This window comes from Bos taurus, chromosome 12 (assembly GCF_002263795.3).
Source record: "Bos taurus isolate L1 Dominette 01449 registration number 42190680 breed Hereford chromosome 12, ARS-UCD2.0, whole genome shotgun sequence".
Taxonomy (NCBI): domain Eukaryota; kingdom Metazoa; phylum Chordata; class Mammalia; order Artiodactyla; family Bovidae; genus Bos; species Bos taurus.
Window position 1 is genome coordinate 83,942,990 of NC_037339.1, and position 21,098 is coordinate 83,964,087.

The 21,098-nt window shown below is 40.7% G+C and overlaps 1 protein-coding gene across 3 annotated transcripts in view; it reads left to right on the plus strand.

Moving 5' to 3' along the window:
* MYO16 (myosin XVI) overlaps window positions 1-21,098 on the plus strand; it is a 519,124-nt gene that overhangs the window by 162,577 nt on the left and 335,449 nt on the right. For all 3 annotated transcript variants that reach the window (XM_059892322.1, XM_025000169.2, XM_059892321.1), the window contains exon 4: window positions 4,606-4,749. In XM_059892322.1, coding sequence (XP_059748305.1) covers window positions 4,606-4,749 — 144 coding nt within the window. The remainder of the gene's footprint in view (window positions 1-4,605; window positions 4,750-21,098) is intronic.

Consider the following 21,098-nt stretch of genomic DNA (forward strand, 5'->3'; position numbering starts at 1 on the left):
TCAAACCATAAAGCGATTTTGATATGTTAGATATTAATCAATACTTGCCTTGCATTGTAGTATTTATGATGTATTTTCATCTCGTTTGACTTTTTTTATATTCATAGTAGATCTGTGGGGGTGGGCCTAGGCTTATGTACTTTAGTAGGTAAGCAGCTGAGGAACACAGTTAAACTCACACAGCAGAAATTAGTACCAGAGCTTAAGCTCTGACCTTCTATCTATAAATACTGTAGTCTTTCCACAGTAAGTTTCCCAGCAATACCTGGATTAAGTTTTCAGAGAATGCATATTCCATTGGACTAGTGGCAGATAGATATTTTCTTTGGAAAAAAATCATGTCGATTCATTGTTGACAGCCCATCCATGTCTACAAATGATGAAATTTTGTTCTTTTCATGGCTAAGTAATATTCCCCTGTGTTCATGGCCCATGTCTTCTTTGTCTATTTCTCTGTTACTGGACATTTAGTTTGTCTCCATGTCCTGGCTGTTGTAAATGGTGCTGCCGTGAACATTGGGACGTGTATGTCTTTTTGAATTATGGCTTTCTCTGCGTATATATCCAAGAATGAGATTGCTGGATCACATGGTAGTTCTATTTTTAGCTTTTTAAGGGACTTCCATTTCTCCATTGTGACTATATCAATTTGCATTCCCAATAGTAGTGCAAGAGATAAGAATGTAATGTATTTTTACTCTCTGTGCGTGTGTGTACGTGTGTGTGTTTGACAGATGGAGAGAAAGAAGCAGAGGAGGATGACCACTTCTTCATATACACATGCTGTGTCCAACTTTATTGAGCACATAGAACTCCATCCTGTCCATCAGCAAAGCAGCAGTTGCTTTCTTGACCTTTGAAATACGGCCAGGATGCTGCCGTCTCTCCTTACCTGGATAAACAGTCTTCCCCTAAACCGCCCTCTCCCCTGGGCCTGCAGCTTCCTCGCACACTTCCATGGCCCCATCTATGTCCAGCCTGCATTCTGTGACCCCCACAGCAGCCAGGCTGGGTCTCTCCTCTGTCAAAATGTCCCAGCGACTTCCCTTCCCGCTCAGGGAAGACCCCGAGCCCCGCCGATGGCCACGCGGGATGAGCCTACACTCCGTGCCCACAGGTCCAGGGATCTCTGCTGCCCCTCCTGACCCTTTAACGGGCCCACCAACCCCAGCCTCCCGTGCTCTCGCTGTTACTCCACTTTCCGATGAAATCCACATGGCTCCCTCCTCTGCTTGCTTCGCGTCTCTGCTCAAAAATCATCTACCGAAAACACTCTCCCAGGGCTTGTCCCCAAGGATATGGTAACCGACCCCCACCGGACCACAATCAGCTCAAGTTTATGTGGTTGTTTGTCTCCTTTCTTATCACACAGTTGCCACCAAACAGATTACAGGCTCAGAGTAATTATGTTCTGTTTACCAGACTGTCGGCTGGCTTGGACTTGGCTAGTTTCATCACATCTGTAGCACTCACGGGAGACCTGGCACTCAGAGGTGCTCAGTCGATTTGTTGGGGAGCCACATTAACCCCTTAATTGCTTAATTTATTAATGTGATGCTGTGATAGATATTACGAGTTAAGATGCAAGCAGTCTTATTTAGAGTGGAATTTTCAGAAAGACAGAGAAATAAACTGATCACAGCAGACCTGCATGAGGGATAAGCAGGCGATAAGAAAGAGGAAAATGATGACATCACTTGGCCACCTTCAGAGGTCAGTTCTGAAGCCTCCTCTGCCCTTCTGGTCAGACTTACTTTTTTATCCAAGGTCTCATCACACATGGTCCTTGCTTCTGCTATAAATCTTGTCATAACGGATTGTAATGAGTGGAGAACGTGGCTTTTCTCTCTGCTAGAGTAAATTTTCAAAAGCTGTGACGTCTTAGATATGTTTGTATCCTTAGCCTGTGATGCATGGTAGGTACTCAGTGCATCCTAAAGGGATAAATGGGCGGATGAAGGGATGGGTGGATGGATGGATGAACTCTAAGAATATAGGGATCTTTGCCTAATGAGACGGCCCAGGGAACAGAGTAAAAAGATTCAGAAATGGTAGAGTTGGAAGAAAGAAGAAATGAGAAGATGAAGGTGATGAGGTGAACAGGAAGCACTCATTTAGCTCTGAATCCAGTGCAAATGCTCTGCATCTTTGTACTGTTAGACTTTGGTTGTCAGGCTAAGATGAAGAGGCTTTGAAGCTGGAATACATGTAAGAAAACCTCCTGACGGCTGCAGGAACGTGGGCTCAGCACCGAACCTCCTTTTCCGGGGGTTACTGAGTAAATAAAAACAAATAAAAAATTGCAGGTTGCCAGAGAGACAAAATTACAGGGTTTCAAAATGCCTTAGGTACCGAAAAAGGCAATTTCGCCCTTGAAAATGTCAAGCGTGAGCAGCTCTGTGTTCGCCCCACCTCTTGGTTATCCTGCATTATGAGTCCTGATGCTTTATCAGCACCAACGTGCTAATTATATATTCTTAGATCAACATCTTTGAGAAAAAGACATCGCATGCTTGTGCAGGGCATCAGGAAAAAGCTGTGGAAGTTGCTAAGCTTTTCCAGTTTCATTTATTTAACTCCATTTATTCACTGAGTATCTGAGTCTAAGTGAGATTTCTGGAAGACCTCTGTTAGAAATGCCCAGTAACTGTGAAGTTGGAGAAGAATAATTCCATACGTGTTAAAGGTGGATAATTGATGCACGTTGAGGGCTTAGTTGCTTCTGTCGTGTCTGACTCTTTGCAACCCTATAGACTGTGGCCCGCCAGGCTCCTCTGTCCATGGGATTCTCCAGGCAAGAATACTGGACCCACATCTCTCTCCTGGGACTCCTGCATTTCAGGCAGATTCTTTACCGCTAAGCCACGGGGGAAGCCCTGGATAATCGATACACAGGTTTTAATATTTTTCATCGTATGCAGTCTTTAGTTTTATCACATTTTAATAAGCTTTCAGTAAGTCTGAATTTGCCTATTTATATTCAGTAATTCATGAATCAAATCTCTGGCAGGTGTCAGCTACTATCAGAGGAAAAGTAATGAAAACAAGTAACACTCTTTTCCACCCCAGGGATTTAGTCTCTTGAGGGCAGTATAGAAAAAACTCAGACTTAACTCTTTGGAAGGAAAGGTGCTATGTATGGAGTTAAAACAGAGTCACAAAGGGCTTTGCTGAAATGCTGTCTGGAGTTTTATTAATAAGTTCAGATTTTAATGTATAAACTGTTGAGAAGGAGCTCTTGGTTCTAAGGAAACACCCTTGACTGGAGTATGAAATGCGGATTCTTTTGATTCTGTGCTATGACAGCAGAGGTCCATAGCAGTGGAATTCCAAGCGGCTCAATGGTAAAGAATCCGCCTGCTGATGCAGGAGATACAAGAAATTTGGGTTCAATCCCTGGGTTGGGAAGATCCCCTGGAGAAGGACATAGCAACCCACTGCAGTATTCTTGCCTGGGAAATCCCATGTACAGAGGAGCCTGGTGGGCTACAGTCCATACAATTGCAAAGAGTCAGACACGACTGAGTGACTGAGCACACACATAAGCATAATGGAAACAAGCTGCAACAGATTCGCAAATATGCTCAGGGCATATTGTTAAATGTCAAAAACAGGTTAGGGAATAGTACATTTTCTAGACTCGAGACAGATAGATGGAGGAGGGGGAGAATCTTTTTCAACAGCAGAGAAAATCTTGAAGAGTAGATAAGAAATTTTTATCAGTGACCCAAATGGGAGAGGAGGCAGAATCTCCTTTTTCTTTTTAACTCTTTCTGTTTACATATTGCTTGAACATTAAAGCATGTATGTTTCTATACAGTAAAAGAAAATAATGCAAAAATACTGTGAACTGTGTTTTTATTAGAAGCTTAAATTCCAAGTGTTTCAATCACTTTCCTGCTCTGCTCAGTCGCTCAATCTTGTCCAACTATTTGGGATCCCAGGGACTGTAGCCCACCAGGCTCCTCTGGTTCACGGGATTTCCCAAGCAAGAATACTGGAGTGGGTTGCCATCTCTTTCTCCAGGGGATCTTCCTAACCCAGGGATTGAACCTGTGTCTCCTGCATTGGCAGGTGGGTTCTTTACCGCTGAACCACCAGGGAAGCTTAAAAATTAGGCTGTCTTCTAATTGCTAGTTTTAAAGGTAATTAAATAATGACAAAACCAGAAATTTATCCTGTAGTCCCCATTTCCAATGTTGTCAGTCTATTGGGTTATCAGTCAGTTATCAGTCAGTTATCAGTCAGTCAGTTTGAAGTTTTCCTACAACTCACTGATACTCCATTCATTTATTTAGTCATTTTTCTCTCTGTTTTATGTCATATAGTTTTTACTGCCTTTAAGTCACTAATCTTGTCTTCTATAATACCTAGTCTGTTTTTCCTTTCTACACTCCATAGATGCGGTTTTCCTTTCTTATATAAGCTTCTTTCCTTGTAAGTTAGTACAAAAGGGGAGCAAATTCCTCGCCAGTTGAGCTCCACCTCCCAGCTTCCATAATTGGCACTAAAGTTTTCTGTATGTAGAAAAGAAATTTGGAATAGGAGTAAGCCTATCATGGTTTATTGCAATAGTATATTTTCTTTTCTTTCTTTTTTTTTTAGTGCGCTCGGTATGATAATGTCTTCATCGCAGAGATCCTGATTGACAGAGGGGCCAATGTCAACCACCAGGATGAAGACTTCTGGACACCGATGCACATTGCCTGCGCGTGTGACAACCCTGACGTTGTCCTGCTGCTTATATTAGTAAGTAAAGCGATCCAGTTTGTTACCATTTGAAGAGATTTGATGGCATAGAGAAGTCTAGATACTTACCTAAGTATCCAGACGTGGAAAAGTCTACATACTTAACTAATACTCTTTGATAGTATGTGATACTTCAGTTGAGAAAAAATACGTGGGTTTATGTCAGCACTTATTTGCCTGGAATTACAAGATAATTAGGAGACTGAGGTTGTGGGTCACTGTATAGTTAGGAAAGCCATTTTGTAGATATACCAAACTGAATTCCTCTCACCTTTTTCTTGGAAATTGTATGCCTTGATACCTCACAAGTCAGAGCTAACTAGTTTGATGATTATTGTCTTCTCTCTCAATTCATTTTCCTAATGTTCAGCCAAACCGGGCATATGATAGTAAGGATATACGGCTTATATTGAATCTTCTTCTCATGTTAAAATCTAGCAAAAAGGTGCCTACAACATTTGTGTTTCCAGGAAAGTGAAAACTTTAAGTATAAAATCACTGGAATTATTTTGCTGTCATTGTCTTCAGTTATAGCTCAGATGTAGACATGGATCCTTACACATACTGTAATTACTTTAGAATTGGAATCCTTTCTGATTGGTTTATCTCTAACAAAGATTTTAAGAAATTATGCAGGATTGTTAGAATGCATACTAGAATATAAGAGTAAGAATGAATGATTTTGCTTTTTTGCTTTATTGATAAAAATTATACAGTTCCTTAGTGATTTTCTATTATGTACCTGGCTTTTTACAGAAGCCCTCAAGATTTTACATGCAAGCAAATCGATACTCAAAGATATTAAGCAAGTTGCCATAGTCCAGAAAACAAGGTGTAGATTTGAACCCAAGATTGTTGTCCAAAGTTGATCCTTTTTCCTGTGGGTCTTGGTGCCTGCTCTAACCAATCGCCGCACACTTGATGGCTAAATATAAACGAACCATATTGTCCTGCATTTTGGAGACCAGAAGTCTAACATCAAGATGCTGGCGACACTGTAAGCACTGCCTCTGTGAGCTCTAGGGAAGAATTCTTCCGTGGGTTCCCCTAGCTTCCAGAGACCCCTTAGAGTCCTGGGTGTTCTTTGTTTAGAGATGCCCCACTCTCATCTCTGGCTCTGTTATCACAGGACCTTCGTTCCTATGTGTCTGCATCCAAATACCCCTTTATAAAGACACCAGTCATAGGGTTTAGTGTCTACCTTAACGCGATACAGCCTCATCTCACTTTGATCTGCAAAGACCTTATTTCCATACAAGATCTGTCACAGATTTTAGGGTTAGGACTTGAAGATATCCTTTTAGAAAACACAATCCTGCCACACCGTTTTCTTCTCCCTTTTTATGATCATAAGCAGAAACATTTTAGGATGAAGACTATGACTGGAGATGTCCTTAATCTTGTAAGAGGTTTAATTTGGCCTAGTTTTGTCTAATTTGTCCCTCAAGAATTTATATATATATTTTTTTGTTTTTATAGTAGAAGTGTATGTCACTGGGAATGTGTTCCTTTCAAATCCTGGAATGTGGCGGCTATAATAAATGAATTAAAAAAGATAAAGGAAATAAGAACTGTTTAGCTTGAAATAGAATCATTTGGAGGGCTCGGACTCTACAGGAAAACACACAGTAAGGCACTTCGCTCATTGGTAAGAACAAGTCTTCATTTTACAGAAACTTAGCCTAAGAGGAACTGCACTGCAAGTCAGCATAAAGACCGTGGGGTTTGCTTAGTTGCTTATATTATAGGGACGATTTTTCAGAAGAGAACCATATGACCTTTCAAGTGACATTATGAAATCATCAACTGTGAACTGTTTAGAATTCTCTGAACTCATAGAAGAGCAGGCTAACTTTTCAGAAATCATTTATTCCTCACTTTCCCATGCTTATTTGTATGTTTTGGATGTGAGGCATGTGGCACTTTGCTTCCCAGATCAAGGGTCGAACTCACGCCCTCTGCATTAGGAGCATGGTGTCCCAACCACTAGACTGCCAGGAACATTCTAATATATATATATATATTTTTTTTTTTTTTGAAAGTTCAACCACTGGATGACTTGAGTGATGCTGAACTTTAATTTTATAAGAATAAGTTAGAAAGTTAGATTCGTAGCTTTTGCTGTTTTCCTATGTTTCAATTTATTTTTTTTCTGAATATTAGTTGAGAGATTCAGTCACTTTTTCAAGCCCCGTCTCCATTTATTTTCTCTGATTGTGATTAGTTACGCTAAACCTTTGCCAGAATAGGCTTTCTATTTCTGTTTCATTCATGCAAAATGCCTATGGTTATTCTGAGAACCCCATATTCATGTGATTGCACTTGAATTCTTAAAATCCTTCTCTCATTTCCTCAATGTATTGCTGGATAAAGACTTTCTTGAGTTCAGAGAATTTGTCAGGCTTTATTTCACTGCCTGCCAGGATTTCCTTCCTGCCTTCATTCTGGAATATCTGTTTCTTTCTTCTGATGGAAAAGGGTAGGAGGATCTGACTTCTTTATAGAGTCTGCACTTAGTCCTGGTCTAGGCATCTCATAGGATGCTGACAATTTAAACTTTTACGGACAGCCAGGGGAAGGGCTCGAGAGTGGCAGGGTTTGATTTGAAGGCACAGAAGCTGCAACCACAGGCAGAAGACTCCCCTTCAGCATATGGAGGCTGTGGTCTCGAGCAGAAGACTCCCCTTCAGAATATGGAGGCTGTGGTCTCGAGCAGCATGGCTGCCAGAAATATCACTGATGGACCAGAAGTAGAGAATCACCCTGACCACCCTGAGGGCAGGGATGAAGCATGATTACAACCGGAGCAAGAACTGGTGCCTGTGGTGTCAATATAGAAGGTACACAATAATTATAGAAATAAGTTAGACATACAGTGGCAAATTAGTTAGGTCTTCTGTGTGACTTTTTGCATATCTGAGGAAATATATGTGAGCCTTGTTCTTGTTGAGGTTAAACAGTATCTTCCAAGGAAAATCAAGAAGCTCTGGCACCAATGCCATTTCCCAAATTCTTGCTCAGAAAAAAAATGACAGTCTGAAGAAGTACTAAATTGTTGTCTTGACTGGGGACACCCCCTTCATGTCATTGTCAGACTCAGTGATAGCTCCATTTTGATGAGAAGGATTTCTCGACACTCCTTTTGGGGTACTTTTATTTTATTCCCCTATTCTTTGGCATTTTCTCCCACTTGCTGCTACAATCATCAGCACATTAAACGATTTCTTTTAAAATAATACCATAGTGATTTGCTGTTTCCCAGACTTTAAGAAACTTCTCTGTTAGCCAAGAGTAAATTGTAAAAGCTGAAAAGTGGTTAACTCAAACCATCTCTTGAAAATCTTGACTTCATATTTATTTCAACCTGATCATATATATATATAAACCATCTCTTGAAAATCTTGACTTCATATTTATTTCAACCTGATCATATATATATATATATATATATATATATAATTATATTGCATACACATCTGATTCATGGCCTGTTTTATTGGCGCATCTATGCCTTGAATGTATACTTGTAAGCGTCAGAATCTGCTCCGTCTCTTACCTGTGGAGAGAGGAACCATAGACTTTTCTGTGCTGTTTCTTACCATGGTGTCTTAATAGCATTGCTCCGTGTCCACTTCTTCGCTGACAGGACTTTGAATAAGAGGGTTGCATTTATCTGAGGCATGCTAGATCTGAATTTTCACATTTGATTTTTTGTTGTGGCCACAGTTGCTAAGCTGCTTTGTCCTGTTAGCAATCCTAAAACTGTGACCAGTCTGTCCACTTTAGCAGCCCATTGCATTTTGAACCATAAGAAACAAATCATTTTTTTTATAGTGGAGTTAATCATTTTAAATGGAAAATAATTTGAGTTAAGAACTATAAGATGCTTCTATTGGGGGAAAATGATTACTTGTGCTCCTGAATAGTCATCTCAGATTGTTTTATCTTGGAGAGGAAAAGCTTTGATTCTTCACTTGTCTTGGATCTGTTTAATAAACCTTACTCTAAAGGGTGTCTATTATACATACTGTCAAGAAATGACTAATAGATAACTGAAGGATAAAGTGTTATTTAATAGTTTTATTTTTCAAGGGATGACAGGGAACGGTGAATTGGTGAACCCTTACTGTTAAATTTTCCCAGGATATCTTGCAGTATATTTTCACTCCCTGAAATCACGAAGTGTAGGAGATACCAGCACATGGATAGTCATTTAGTGAGTGAGACCAATACTGTGCTTGTTTCACTAATAATGAAACAGCAGTGTTTCAGTACGGACATACTATCTTTGTGTCTCTCCAGTAACAGAGGACTGATCCCCTGAAACTGCCCTGTGTGTTTCCCCCACCTTTGGCCTTTGGTGTTTGCATGTCTCATGTGAGCGATGTCTCTGCCTGCGGGACGTAGTGTGTCGCACACTGTTCAGTGGGCACAGCGGTACCAGGTCCTTTTAACGGGCGCTGCAGGCGGCCGCCGGGACCGAGCGATTCTGCTGCCACTGAAATAGCAAATCATGTTTCAAAACACACACTGCCTGCTCCGTGCGAGGTGGCCGAAGCCGATGTGTGCTGTGCTCAGTCGCGACCCCATGGACTGTAGCCTGCCAGGCTCCTCTGTCCATGGAATTTTCCAGGCAAGAATACTAAAGTGGATTGCCCTTTTCTCCTCTAGAGATCTTCCTGACCCAGGGATTAAACCTCTGTCTCTTGCATCCTCTGCACTGGCAGGAGGATTCTTCAACACTGTACTGCCTGTAGAGCCTGGCCAAGTTGATAGACCAAAATTAAATCATTCCAAGACTTCATTCATTCATTACTTAGACTATTTCCAGGTTAAATCTTAGTACACTGTTTTCTATATTTGTTTAATTATAAATTACCCTTTCCATCACTTTGATCTGTTAAATATTAGAACACAGGGTAACCTGCCATTTCATGACATTTTATTTCTCCCTAGAAAATGAGCTAAAGCCTAACAGTTCATGATACGCCTTGGTTTCCAGTAGGAACTGGGCAGAACATATGAGTATCACTCAACTCTTTATGTAAACAATGACACACATGCCAGAGTTAATATTTTTTTCAAAGGTTGGTCTTGCCTTCAGCTTTTCTGAGAAAATTGAAATTTTCAGGCTTCAATACCTTCAACTTCCTACTAAAAACTGTATTGATTTTTTCCTAAATATACTTCGGCTTTCTTCCACCCTTAGAGAGGCATTTGTTCTCTTTTATAAGCTAATTGCTTCCACATCCTCTTCAGAGTCTATGAGTTGCTCCTTCTACAAAGATTTCTCCATCGTCATTTATGGAGCTTTCATTTCCATAGTCATCCTTGTATCGTTTTCCTTTAACTTCATTCATGCTTGTGTTCCAGTCCATACAATTTCTGTCCTTTATCGAGTCCATCTTTGCATGAAAAGTTCCCTTAGTATCTCTAATTTTCTTGAAGAGATCTCTAGTCTTTCCCATTCTATTGTTTTCCTCTATTTCTTTGCATTGATCACTGAGGAAGGCTTTCTTATCTCTCCTTGCTATTCTTTGGAACTCTGCATTCAAATGGGTATATCTTTCCTTTTCTCCTCTGCCTTTAGCGTCTCCTCTTTTCTCGGATATTTGTAAGGCCTCCTCAGACAGCCATTTTGCTTTTTGCATTTCTTTTCCATGGGGATGGTCTTGATCCCTGCCTCCTGTACAATGTCACGAACCTCTGTCCATAGATCTTTAGGCGCTCTATCAGATCTAGTCCCTTGAATCTATTTGTCACTTCCACTGTATAATCGTAAGGGATTTGATTTATGTCATACCTGAATGGTCTAGTGATTTTCCCCACTTTCTTCAATTTAAGTCTGATTTTGGCAATAAGGAGTTCATGATCTGAGCCACAGTCAGCTCCCGGTCTTGTTTTTGCTGACTGTATAGAGCTTCTCCATCTTTGGCCGCAAAGAATATAATCAGTCTGATTTTGGTGTTGACCATCTAGTGATGTCCATGTCTAGAGTCTCCTCTTGTGTTGTTGGAAGAGGGTGTTTGCTGTGACCAGTGCGTTCTCTTAGCAAAGCTCTATTAGCCTTTGCCCTGGTTCATTTTGTATTCTAAGGCCAAATGTGCCTGTTACTCCAGGTATCTCTTGACTTCCTACTTTTGCACGCCAGTCCCCTATAGTGAAAAGGACATCTTTTTTGGGTGTTAGTAGTAGAAGGTCTTGTAAGTCTTCATAGAACCGTTCAACTTCAGCTTTTTCAGCATTACTGGTCAGGGCATAGACTTGGATTACTGTGATATTAAATGGTTTGCCTTGGAAATGAACAGAGATCATTCTGTCATTTTTGAGAATGCATCCAAGTACTGCATTTCAAACTCTTTTGTTGACTATGATGGCTACTCCATTTCTTCTAAGGGATTCTTGCCCACAGTAGTAGATATAATGGTCATCTAAGTTAAATTCACCCATTCCAGTCCATTTTAGTTCACTGATTCCTAAAATGTCAATGTTCACTCTTGCCATCTCCTGTTTTACCACTTCCAATTTACCTTGATTCATGGACATTTAATTCATGGACCTAACATTTAGGTTCCTATGTAATATTGCTCTTTACAGCATTGGACTTTACTTCCATCACCAGTCACATCCACAGTTGGCTGTTGCTTTTGCTTTGACTCCGTCTCTTCATTCTTTCTGGAGTTATTTCTCCACTGATCTCCAATAGCATATTGGGCACCTACCGACCTGGGGAGTTCATCTTTCAGTGCCCTATCCTTTTGCCTTTTCATACTGTTTCTGGGGTTCTCAAGGCAAGAATGCTGAAGTGGTTTGCCATTCCCTTCCCCAGCAGGCCACGTTTTGTCAGAACTCTCCACCATGGGAATATTTCATGCAAAGATGGGCACAATAAAGTATAGATATGGTATGGACCTAGCAGAAGCAGAAGATATCAAGAAGAGATGGCAAGAATACACAGAAGAACTGTACAAAAAAGATCTTCATGACCCAGATAATCATGATGGTGTGATCACTCACCTAGAGCCAGACATCCTGGAATGCGAAGTCAAGTGGGCCTTAGGAACCATCACTACAAACAAAGCTAGTGGAGGTGATGGAATTCCAGTTGAGCTATATCAAATCCTAAAAGATGATGCTGTGAAAGTACTGCACTCAATATGCCAGCAAATTTGGAAAACCCAGCAGTGGCCACAGGACTGGAAAAGGTCAGTTTTCATTCCAGTCCCAAAGAAAGGCAATGCCAAAGAATGCTCAAACTACTCACAATTGCACTCATCTCACACACTAGCAAAATAATGCTCAAAATTCTCCAAGCCAGGCTTCAACAGTATGTGAACTGTGATCTTCCAGATGTCCAAGCTGGCTTTAGAAAAGGCAGAGGAACCAGAGATCAAATTGCCAACATCTGTTCGATCATTCAAAAGGCAAGATAATTACAGAAAAACATCTACTTCTGCTTTATTGACTATGCCAAAGCTTTTGACTATGTGGATCACAACAAATTATGTAAAATTCTGAAAGAGATGGGAATACCAGACCACCTGACTTGCCTCCTGAGAAATCTGTATGCAAGTCAGGAAGCAACAGAACTGGGCATTGAACAACAGACTCATTCTAAATCAGGAAAGGAGGCTATATATTGTCACCTTGCTTATTTAACTTATATGCAGAGTGCATCATTCGAAATGCTGGGCTGGATGAAGCACAAGCTGGAATCAAGATTGCCAGGAGAAATATCATTAACCTCAGATATGAAGATGACACCACCATTATGGCAGAAAGCGAAGAAGAACTAAAGAGCCTCTTGATGAAAGCGAAAGAGGAGAGTGAAAAAGTTGGTTTAAAACTCAGCATTCAGAAAAGGAAGATCATGGCATCCAGTCCCATCATTTCATGGCAAATAGATTTAGAAACAATGGAAGTAGTGAGAGACTTTTTTTTGTCTGGCTCCAAAATCACTGCAGATGGTGACTGCAGCCATGAAATTAAAAGATGCTTGCTCCTTGGATGAAAAGCTATGACCAACCTAGACAGCATATTAAAAATGAGAGACATTACTTTACCAGCAAAGGTCTGTGTAGTCAAAGCTATGGTTTTTCCAGTAGTCATGTATGGATGTGAGAGTTGGACTGTGAAGAAAGCTGAGCACTGAAGAATTGATACTTTTGAACTGTGTGGTGGTGGAGAAGACTCTTGAGAGTCCCTTGGACTTGAAGGAGATCCAACCAGTCCATCCTAAAGGAGATCAGTCCTGGGTGTTCATTGGAAGGACTGATGCTGAAGCTGAAAATCCAATACTTTGGCCACCTTATATGAAGAATTGATTCACTGGAAAAGACCCTGATGCTGGGAAAGATTAAAGGTGGGAGAAGAAGGGGACAACAGAAGATGAGATGGTTGGATGGCATCACAGACTCAAGGGACATGAGTTTGAATAAGCTCTGGGAGTTGGTGATGGACAGGGAAGCCTGGCGTGCTGCAGTCCATGGGATCCCAAGGTGTCAGATATGACTGAGTGCCTGAACTTACTGACTGATGTTCTAGTACTTTCCATTAGTTTAAAAAAATCAGAAAAACAAAAGAATAGAAAATTGATCAAACTTCTTTCCTTGGATGGTCACCCTGTTATGCTTCTCATGTTCATAGTCAAACTTCTCTGAAGGACAGTGTACTTTTGCTGACCTTAATTTATGGCCCCCATCCCTCCATCTAGGTGACATGATTTCTCTCCACTCAAGCCCCTCAAATGGCCCTTTGATAAGAATGCTTTGACATCTCTGTGATGGGGTCAGTGGACACATTTCATGGTTTATCCCACTTAATGTATATTTCACTAGGTCTAAAAGCAAGTTTGTCAAGCAAGGAAATGGGGCAAATATTCAATATTTTTTACTCAAGTTTGTATTCTTTGTGCTAATTGGAGTACAAATTCGAAGACAGCTACTCTGGGTACAAGCCCGGTTAGTGACTATTGATTAATGATATATTTTTTCTTTTTTCGGTTTTATGGTAATTGGTTTTATGTAATTGACAAATAAGCCTGTATGTATTTTACAGCATGATGACTTAAGTCAGTTTTGTGCAATGATTACAACAATCGAGTAAATGAACACATCTGTCATCTCACATGGTCTTTCCTGGTGGCTCAGCTGGTAAAGAATCTGCCTGCAATGCAGGGAACCCTAGTTCAGTTCTTGAGTGGGAAGATCCCCTGGAGAAGGGATCAGCTACCCACTCCCGTATTCTTGGGCTTCCGTGGTGGCTCAGCTGGTAAAGAATCCGCCTGCAATGAGGGAGACCTGGGTTCGATCCCTGGGTTGGGAAGATCCCCTAGAGGAGGGAAAGGCTACCCACTCCAATATTCTTGACTGAAGAATTCCCTGGACTGTATAGTCCATGGGGTCACAAAGAGTCGGACACGACTAAGCAGCTTTCACTTTCATCTCACATAATTAGTATTAATTTTTTTTTTTGGAGTGAGAATGCTTAAAATCTCTTCTCTTACCAAAATTCAGGTGTGCAATGTGTATTATGAACTGTAGTCGCTATAACATGCATTCACTCCTAGGGCTTATTCATCTTAGAACTAAAGCCTCCTGCCATTTCATTAGCATCTCCCATCCTGTCTGCCCTCCAGCCCTTGGGAACCACCGTTTTATTTTCTGTTTCTGAATTTTTTGGTTGTTCTTAAGTTGTGTTTTCCTAAATCTATTGCTACCTCGACTTTCTCAACAGTAGAGTTCATGGTATAAGTATCTTATCTATAATGAAAATACTTGCTCATTTTAAACAGTGATTAAGACCATAAAAGTAAATTTCAGAAAATAAGCAAAGTGTCATTAATAAAAACACACATATGGATGATTTCTGGTTTCAGCTCAGATATGCTAGGAATTTGTCCTTCCTGTCCTTAAAAGAAGAAAAAAGGCTGAATGAACTGAAAATCAGTATTTTTTCTTGGAGCCATCAGAGAACTGAAGTTGCCAGGAATATATTTCAACCTCAAAATCTGAGCCACAGGTGAATCCAGCCAACTAGAGCTTGATATCAGGTTGAAATTTCCATTTTATTTGAAAAAAATATATGAATTTGTAGAGGAAAATAATTTTGTCAATCAAGTATTAAAATATTTAATGTTTGGTTCTAAAATAAGTACGTTGATTATTAAATATGTCAAACATTAAATTGCATCAAGTAAGTACATCAAAAAGGTTGATCTAAAGGATGTAAGAACTGGGACATTATACCAGTATTGTATAATAAATCCAATGCATAATAAGAGAGGCTTAACAACAATAAAGCATAATCCCGCTATTTTGGAATATTATATGTTTTTGCATTAGTTAAATGTACTTTTTCTTTTTGGAGTTACTTCTTTTCAAGAATGGCTTTATTGAGTTATCCATTATCCAAAAATATTACTAGGCTTCTAAAAGGAATCTACACTTTGTAATAGACTTAACTCATTCATAGTTAAAGAAGTGAAATGGATTTTGAAATAGTTGTTAAGTAAAAGCAGGATCCTGGAAATTCATTAGCTTTTTAAAATCTAAGATAATATAGAACCTATTGGAATGCCTCAGTCTGCTGCTGTAGCCTTCCTGCACTCTTAAATTACATTTCTGAAAATAAGGCCCCTTTGGGCCATCAGAATGAACCTATCAAATGACAGTTAGCTGGAAAAGAATCAGGTTCTCCATCCACTTGCACTCCTCTTACATTTAATGACCTGGATGGTTACTATAAAATACATTCAAAAAACCGGCGCTGTATTTTGAGAGCTGTCAGATCTTACACAGCTGATGCTATCTGGGTATTCGTGTTACAGACGTCACATCAGCTTCTTGGATAGTCGTTGTATTTATGTTGCAAATTATCAGCAATGGAAGCATCAGCAAGGATTTTTTATAGAAGTCAGTGTGTCCTGGCAGAATCGTGCTGTCTTCCCTCCATGGTATAGCATAAAGAAAAAGGTAAAGAGAATATCTTATGAACTTTCTAGGGAAGGATGGTTATTTCAGCGTTTAACTCAGTGCTAGTCACACCTGTACTGAACCCTCAGGTCACACCCAGACATTTATCGGAAGGGAAACGCCACACCCTGAATCCTGTAATTTGGCGCCTAGACTTTCTATCCAGCTTGTGCTTTTTCTCAGTTGCACACCCTGGAAGCCGCTCACCAGGGTCCCATGCACATCTGTCTAACCGTGTGTCCTATCCCTAGAGCTTGTTTGTGAGTGTGCATTTTGGTTCAGTGCCAATGGCTTGTGTATAACACACTTCTGTGTGTTATTCAGGACTGCTCAGTTTTGAGGCTGACTTCCATACAGTCCATTCATCTGAGCAGAGGATGAATTCACATTCCTATGCCTGAGCAAGGGCAGGAATACCGCTCTTTGGACTTCAGTCACCAGAGCGTGCTGCTTCATGCTCTGACTCCAGGAGGAGAGCACACTTGGCTGGCTCACTTGGCGTCTGGTGTGGGTGGCAGTTATCAGTGATTTTTTATTTGGTTCAGAACTCATCCCAGGGACCTGAGTCTGTAGTGATTGCTAGTAAATCAAGCTGCACAAAATCAGAAATTTCTTCACATTCAAATTTAAAGAAACATTGAATATTTAAACCACATTTGAAAAGTGCTGTATTATACCATTGTAGTGAAAACTGCTCACTTACTTTGGGGAAACACAGATATCAGACCCAGAATAGTCATACTCCTGATCAATGCTTTAATCTAACGTCTCTGTCTGCATTCATATTCTTGACACCCTTATTTCTTTTTCAATATTTTATCAATGGCTGTAGTAAGATTTGGGTATTTTAATATTAATAGAAATATGATGTTAGGTCATTTACACTTTAGATATTTTATCTCTTTCAATGAAGAAATTATGAGATCCATGTTTTTTAAAATAATTTAATTTAGAAATCTCCAGCCAGAACTTGCCAAATGAAAATCACTCTGACAAATTCTGTAGGTTATATTCTCTTAATGATTGTAGTCTGTAAGAAAAGTAATATTTAAATCCTCCAAAGACTTTTACTTTGAGAACTATGTAATTTGCAAACATCTTAACAAACTTTCAGAATTCTATGTTAAAATGCGAATGTAGATGAGGTGAGGGTTACTGTTTCATAAAATGCACACATTATACCCTTGCTTTTATGACTGTCCTGTATTTTTGGTATTTGTTTGCTAGGCATGTTACTGTTTGCTAAATCATTGATAAGCGATGACTCAGGAAGAAAGGAGCAGTCTATATGCCCAAGAAACTGGGAAAATGAAGGAATGTTATATGAAAGAAATGATGTGGAAAAGTGCGATTAGACTATGAAATATATTTAAATTTAATCCAATTTGACTTCCTAGGCATTAAAATGCAAAAGAAAATTTAGTTTGGGAACAGTTTTTTAGACACAAGTGCTGGTGCTCCTTTCTGTAATCCTTGAAGAATATTATTAAAACAGTGGGCTAGGGCTTTAAAGGTTACAAGTCAAGTCAGTCAGTCGTGTCTGACTCTGTGACCCCATGGACTGTAGCCCACCAGGCTCCTCTGTCCATGGGGATTTTCCAGGCAAGAATCCTGAAGTGGGTTGCCATTTCCTTCTCCAGGGGACCTTCCCGACCCAGGAATAGAAACTGTGTCTCCTGCTTGGCAGGAAGATTCTTAACCACTGCACGACCTGGGAAGTCCTGGTTTTTTATGCATTTTATGCATATTTTTTTGAGAAGGAAATGGCAACCCACTCCAGTGTTCTTGCCTGGAGAATCCCAGGGACAGGGGAGCCTGGTGGGCTGCTGTCTATGAGGTTGCACAGAGTTGGACACAACTGAAGTGACTTAGCAGCAGCAGCATGCATATTTTTATGCATATCATGCATCCAATCTTAGCTTTCTGTGAGGCCTGTGAGGAGCTAGTAAAGGGTGCTCTGCAAGCTCGAGAGTAGAGAGTCTGAGCTGGTCTGAGAGGCCTGGGAAGCAGTGGAGTAAAATCCAACAGACATCTCCCTGGAGAGCCTGCCTTTGGGAGAACATTTCCTAAAACCCAGTGATTGTGAGTTGAGACTGGTAACCATGCGAATGAAGGAAATACTGATGATATATTTTGCATTGAAGTCAATAGTAATATTGACCTTTGAAATGTAGGCATTAAAGAAGAGGAGGGGATTTTAGAATGAACTAAAGCTTTCTGATTCTGAAAATTGGGAGAGAGGTTGCAATGTACAAAGAAAGCAAACAGCAGCCAAGAAATCTTTTTCCATGAGAAGGACTGTGAACTTCTTTGAATATTTGAAGGTCAGGATCAATAGGAGACAGGAAGACATCCACCTGGGGAAGTCTAGGATGCAGTTAGTTCTGAAACTCAGCAGAGAGAGACAGGAGTCTTATTTGTATACACAGGGTAACAGAAGCCCTCCAGTAAATCAGATCAACCCATGAAAATGTGAAGTCCGAGAAAAAACATGGGAAATGGGGCCAAAGTAAACTAATCAAAAGATTCTGAGAGAAACAGGATGCTAAAGAGAAGACTGAGAAAGGCGAGCCAGATTTAGAAGGAGAATCAGAAGCTTGTATTTCATGACAATGAAAGTCAAGGGGATAAATGCCTTGAGAGTTTCCTTGTGGTGATGGGAGGACTATACTAATCACAATACATCTGCTGCGTAAGAACCTTCGAGTTGCGAGCTTTCGACGATGGGAATGTGCATTCCATCAAGGCCTGAGTGGAGCTGCAGCTCGCCCTGCATCTCCTATCGCTGCTGCTGGTTCAGCTCTACCATCGCCCACCTCCTCTCCCTCCTCCAGCCTGTAACTCTTCTTTCCTGTTCAGTGGATTCCAGCCCCTGGATGCCAGCTGCTGTACTGGCTTATGCTACTGTACTGGAAGATTTTTGTATTATTTGTGTGAAAAGAATTATAAATCTATTACCATACAGTATTTATAGCCAATTAATTGTGTTAGAGAGTGAAAAAGTTGGCTTGAAGCTCAACATTCAGAAAACGAAGATCATGGCATCCGGTCCCATCACTTCATGGGAAATAGATGGGGAAACAGTGAAAACAGTGTCAGACTTTATTTTTCTGGGCTCCAAAATCACTGCAGATGGTGATTGCAGCCATGAAATTAAAAGACGCTTACTCCTTGGAAGGAAAGTTATGACCAACCTAGATAGCATATTGAAAAGCAGAGACATTACTTTGCCAACAAAGGTCCGTCTAATCAAGGCTATGGTTTTTCCTGTGGTCATGTATGGATGTGAGAGTTGGACTGTGAAGAAGGCTGAGCACTGAAGAATTGATGCTTTTGAACTGTGGTGTTGGAGAAGACTCTTGAGAGTCCCTTGGACTGCAAGGAGATCCAACCAGTCCATTCTGAAGGAGAGCAGCCCTGGGATTTCTTTGGAAGGAATGATGCTAAAGCTGAAACTGCAGTACTTTGGCCACCTCATGTGAAGAGTTGACTCATTGGAAAAGACCCTGATGCTGGGAGGGATTGTGGGCAGGAGGAGAGGGGGACGATAGAGGATGAAATGGCTGGATGGCATCACTGACTCGATGGACATGAGTCTGAGTGAACTCCGGGAGTTGGTGATAGACAGGGAGGCCTGGCGTGCTGCGATTCATGGGGTCGCAAAGAGTCGGACATGACTGAGTGACTGATCTGATCTGATCTGAATTGTGTTAGTGCCTTGGCTGACTGCGTTGGACTTAGGAACAAATTGGACTTAGAGCCACGCTCTCAGAATGAAACTCGTTCGTATCGGGGGGACTTACTGTATAGGAAAAGCTAGTCATTGAAACATGAAAAAAGCAAACCTCTGAGAAAACTGCGATCTGAATCCTTACATCAAGCGTAAAAGCATCTTAAACTTTACGTGGTTTCCCTTCTGTACGTACCTAAATATTACAACATAGGACTTGAAAACTGTCATAGAATTTTCTGCACCACAGAAGGAAAAGGAGATAAAGGCCCTGACATCATAAGGCACTGGAGATAAACCCACATGAAGACCAACAACACAACATGTTAAAGGGACAGAGAATATTCACAGCCTGTATTCTCAGCTTATTGCTAAATAGACCCAGAAAAGGCTGTGTTTTCTCATAACAGATAACACATGTTCCGATTAGTCAAACAGGGTTTTTTTTTTTTTAAAGCAGAATAAACATCAGAATGGTATTGGAGAATAACTGTATGAATGGATGATGAATGAATTCAGAATGTCCTGGCTCTTACCTGGCTCTTTCAGGTCTTAGTCAACAGGTATTTACTGAAATTTGTGTGCTTCCAGCAAAGCAGTCTATGGGAAGAAATCAGTGGCTTCATAGAACATGTAACATGTGCCCAGTACTTGAAATGATGTTGAACTTAACCGTAACCATGTGGGGGATCTTTATGAACCCTCGAACCCGTGATCTCTCTTCTTACTTTTTTTTTCTCAGAAATTCATATTCAATAGGCTTGCTTACGAAACTGTATCTTTTAATTGGATGGTTGACCTTTAACTATACTCTGGCCATTGACTAATTCAAATGTTACTGGAGCCAGCTCATCAGATCATTGTTGACTTGTCTCCAGTTTTACTCCTCACCGTTGAATTTAGTAGATTTAAAACTTGCCAGGGACCCAAGAGAATGGTTGTGTGTTTTCATCTCATTGCATCTCATAGTTTTGTTCATTGTTCAGCTTCAAAGATCAGTTCAGTTCAGTCCAGTCGCTCAGTCGTGTCTGACAATTTGCGACCCCATGAATCGCAGCACGCCAGGCTTCCCTGTCCATCACCAGCTCCCGGAGTTCACTCAGACTCACGTCCATCGAGTCAGTGATGCCATCCAGCCATCTCATCCTCTCTCGTCCCCTTCTCCTCCTGCCCCCAATCCCTCCCAGCATCAGAGTCTTTTCCAATGAGTCAACTCTTCACATGAGGTGGCCAAAGTACTGCAGTTTCAGCTTTAGCATCATTCCTTCCAAAGAAATCCCAGGGCTGCTCTCCTTCAGAATGGACTGGTTGGATCTCCTTGCAGTCCAAGGGACTCTCAAGAGTCTTCTCCAACACCACAGTTCAAAAGCATCAATTCTTTGGTGCTCAGCCTTCTTCACAGTCCAACTCTCACACCCATACATGACCACAGGAAAAACCATAGCCTTGACTAGACGGACCTTTGTTGGCAAAATAATGTCTCTGCTTTTGAATATGCTATCTAGGTTGGTCATAACTTTCCTTCCAAGGAGTAAGCATCTTTTAATTTCATGGCTGCAGTCACCATCTGCAGTGATTTTGGAGCCCCCAAAAATAAAGTCTGACACTGTTTCCACTCTTTCCCCATTTATTTCCCATGAAGTGAT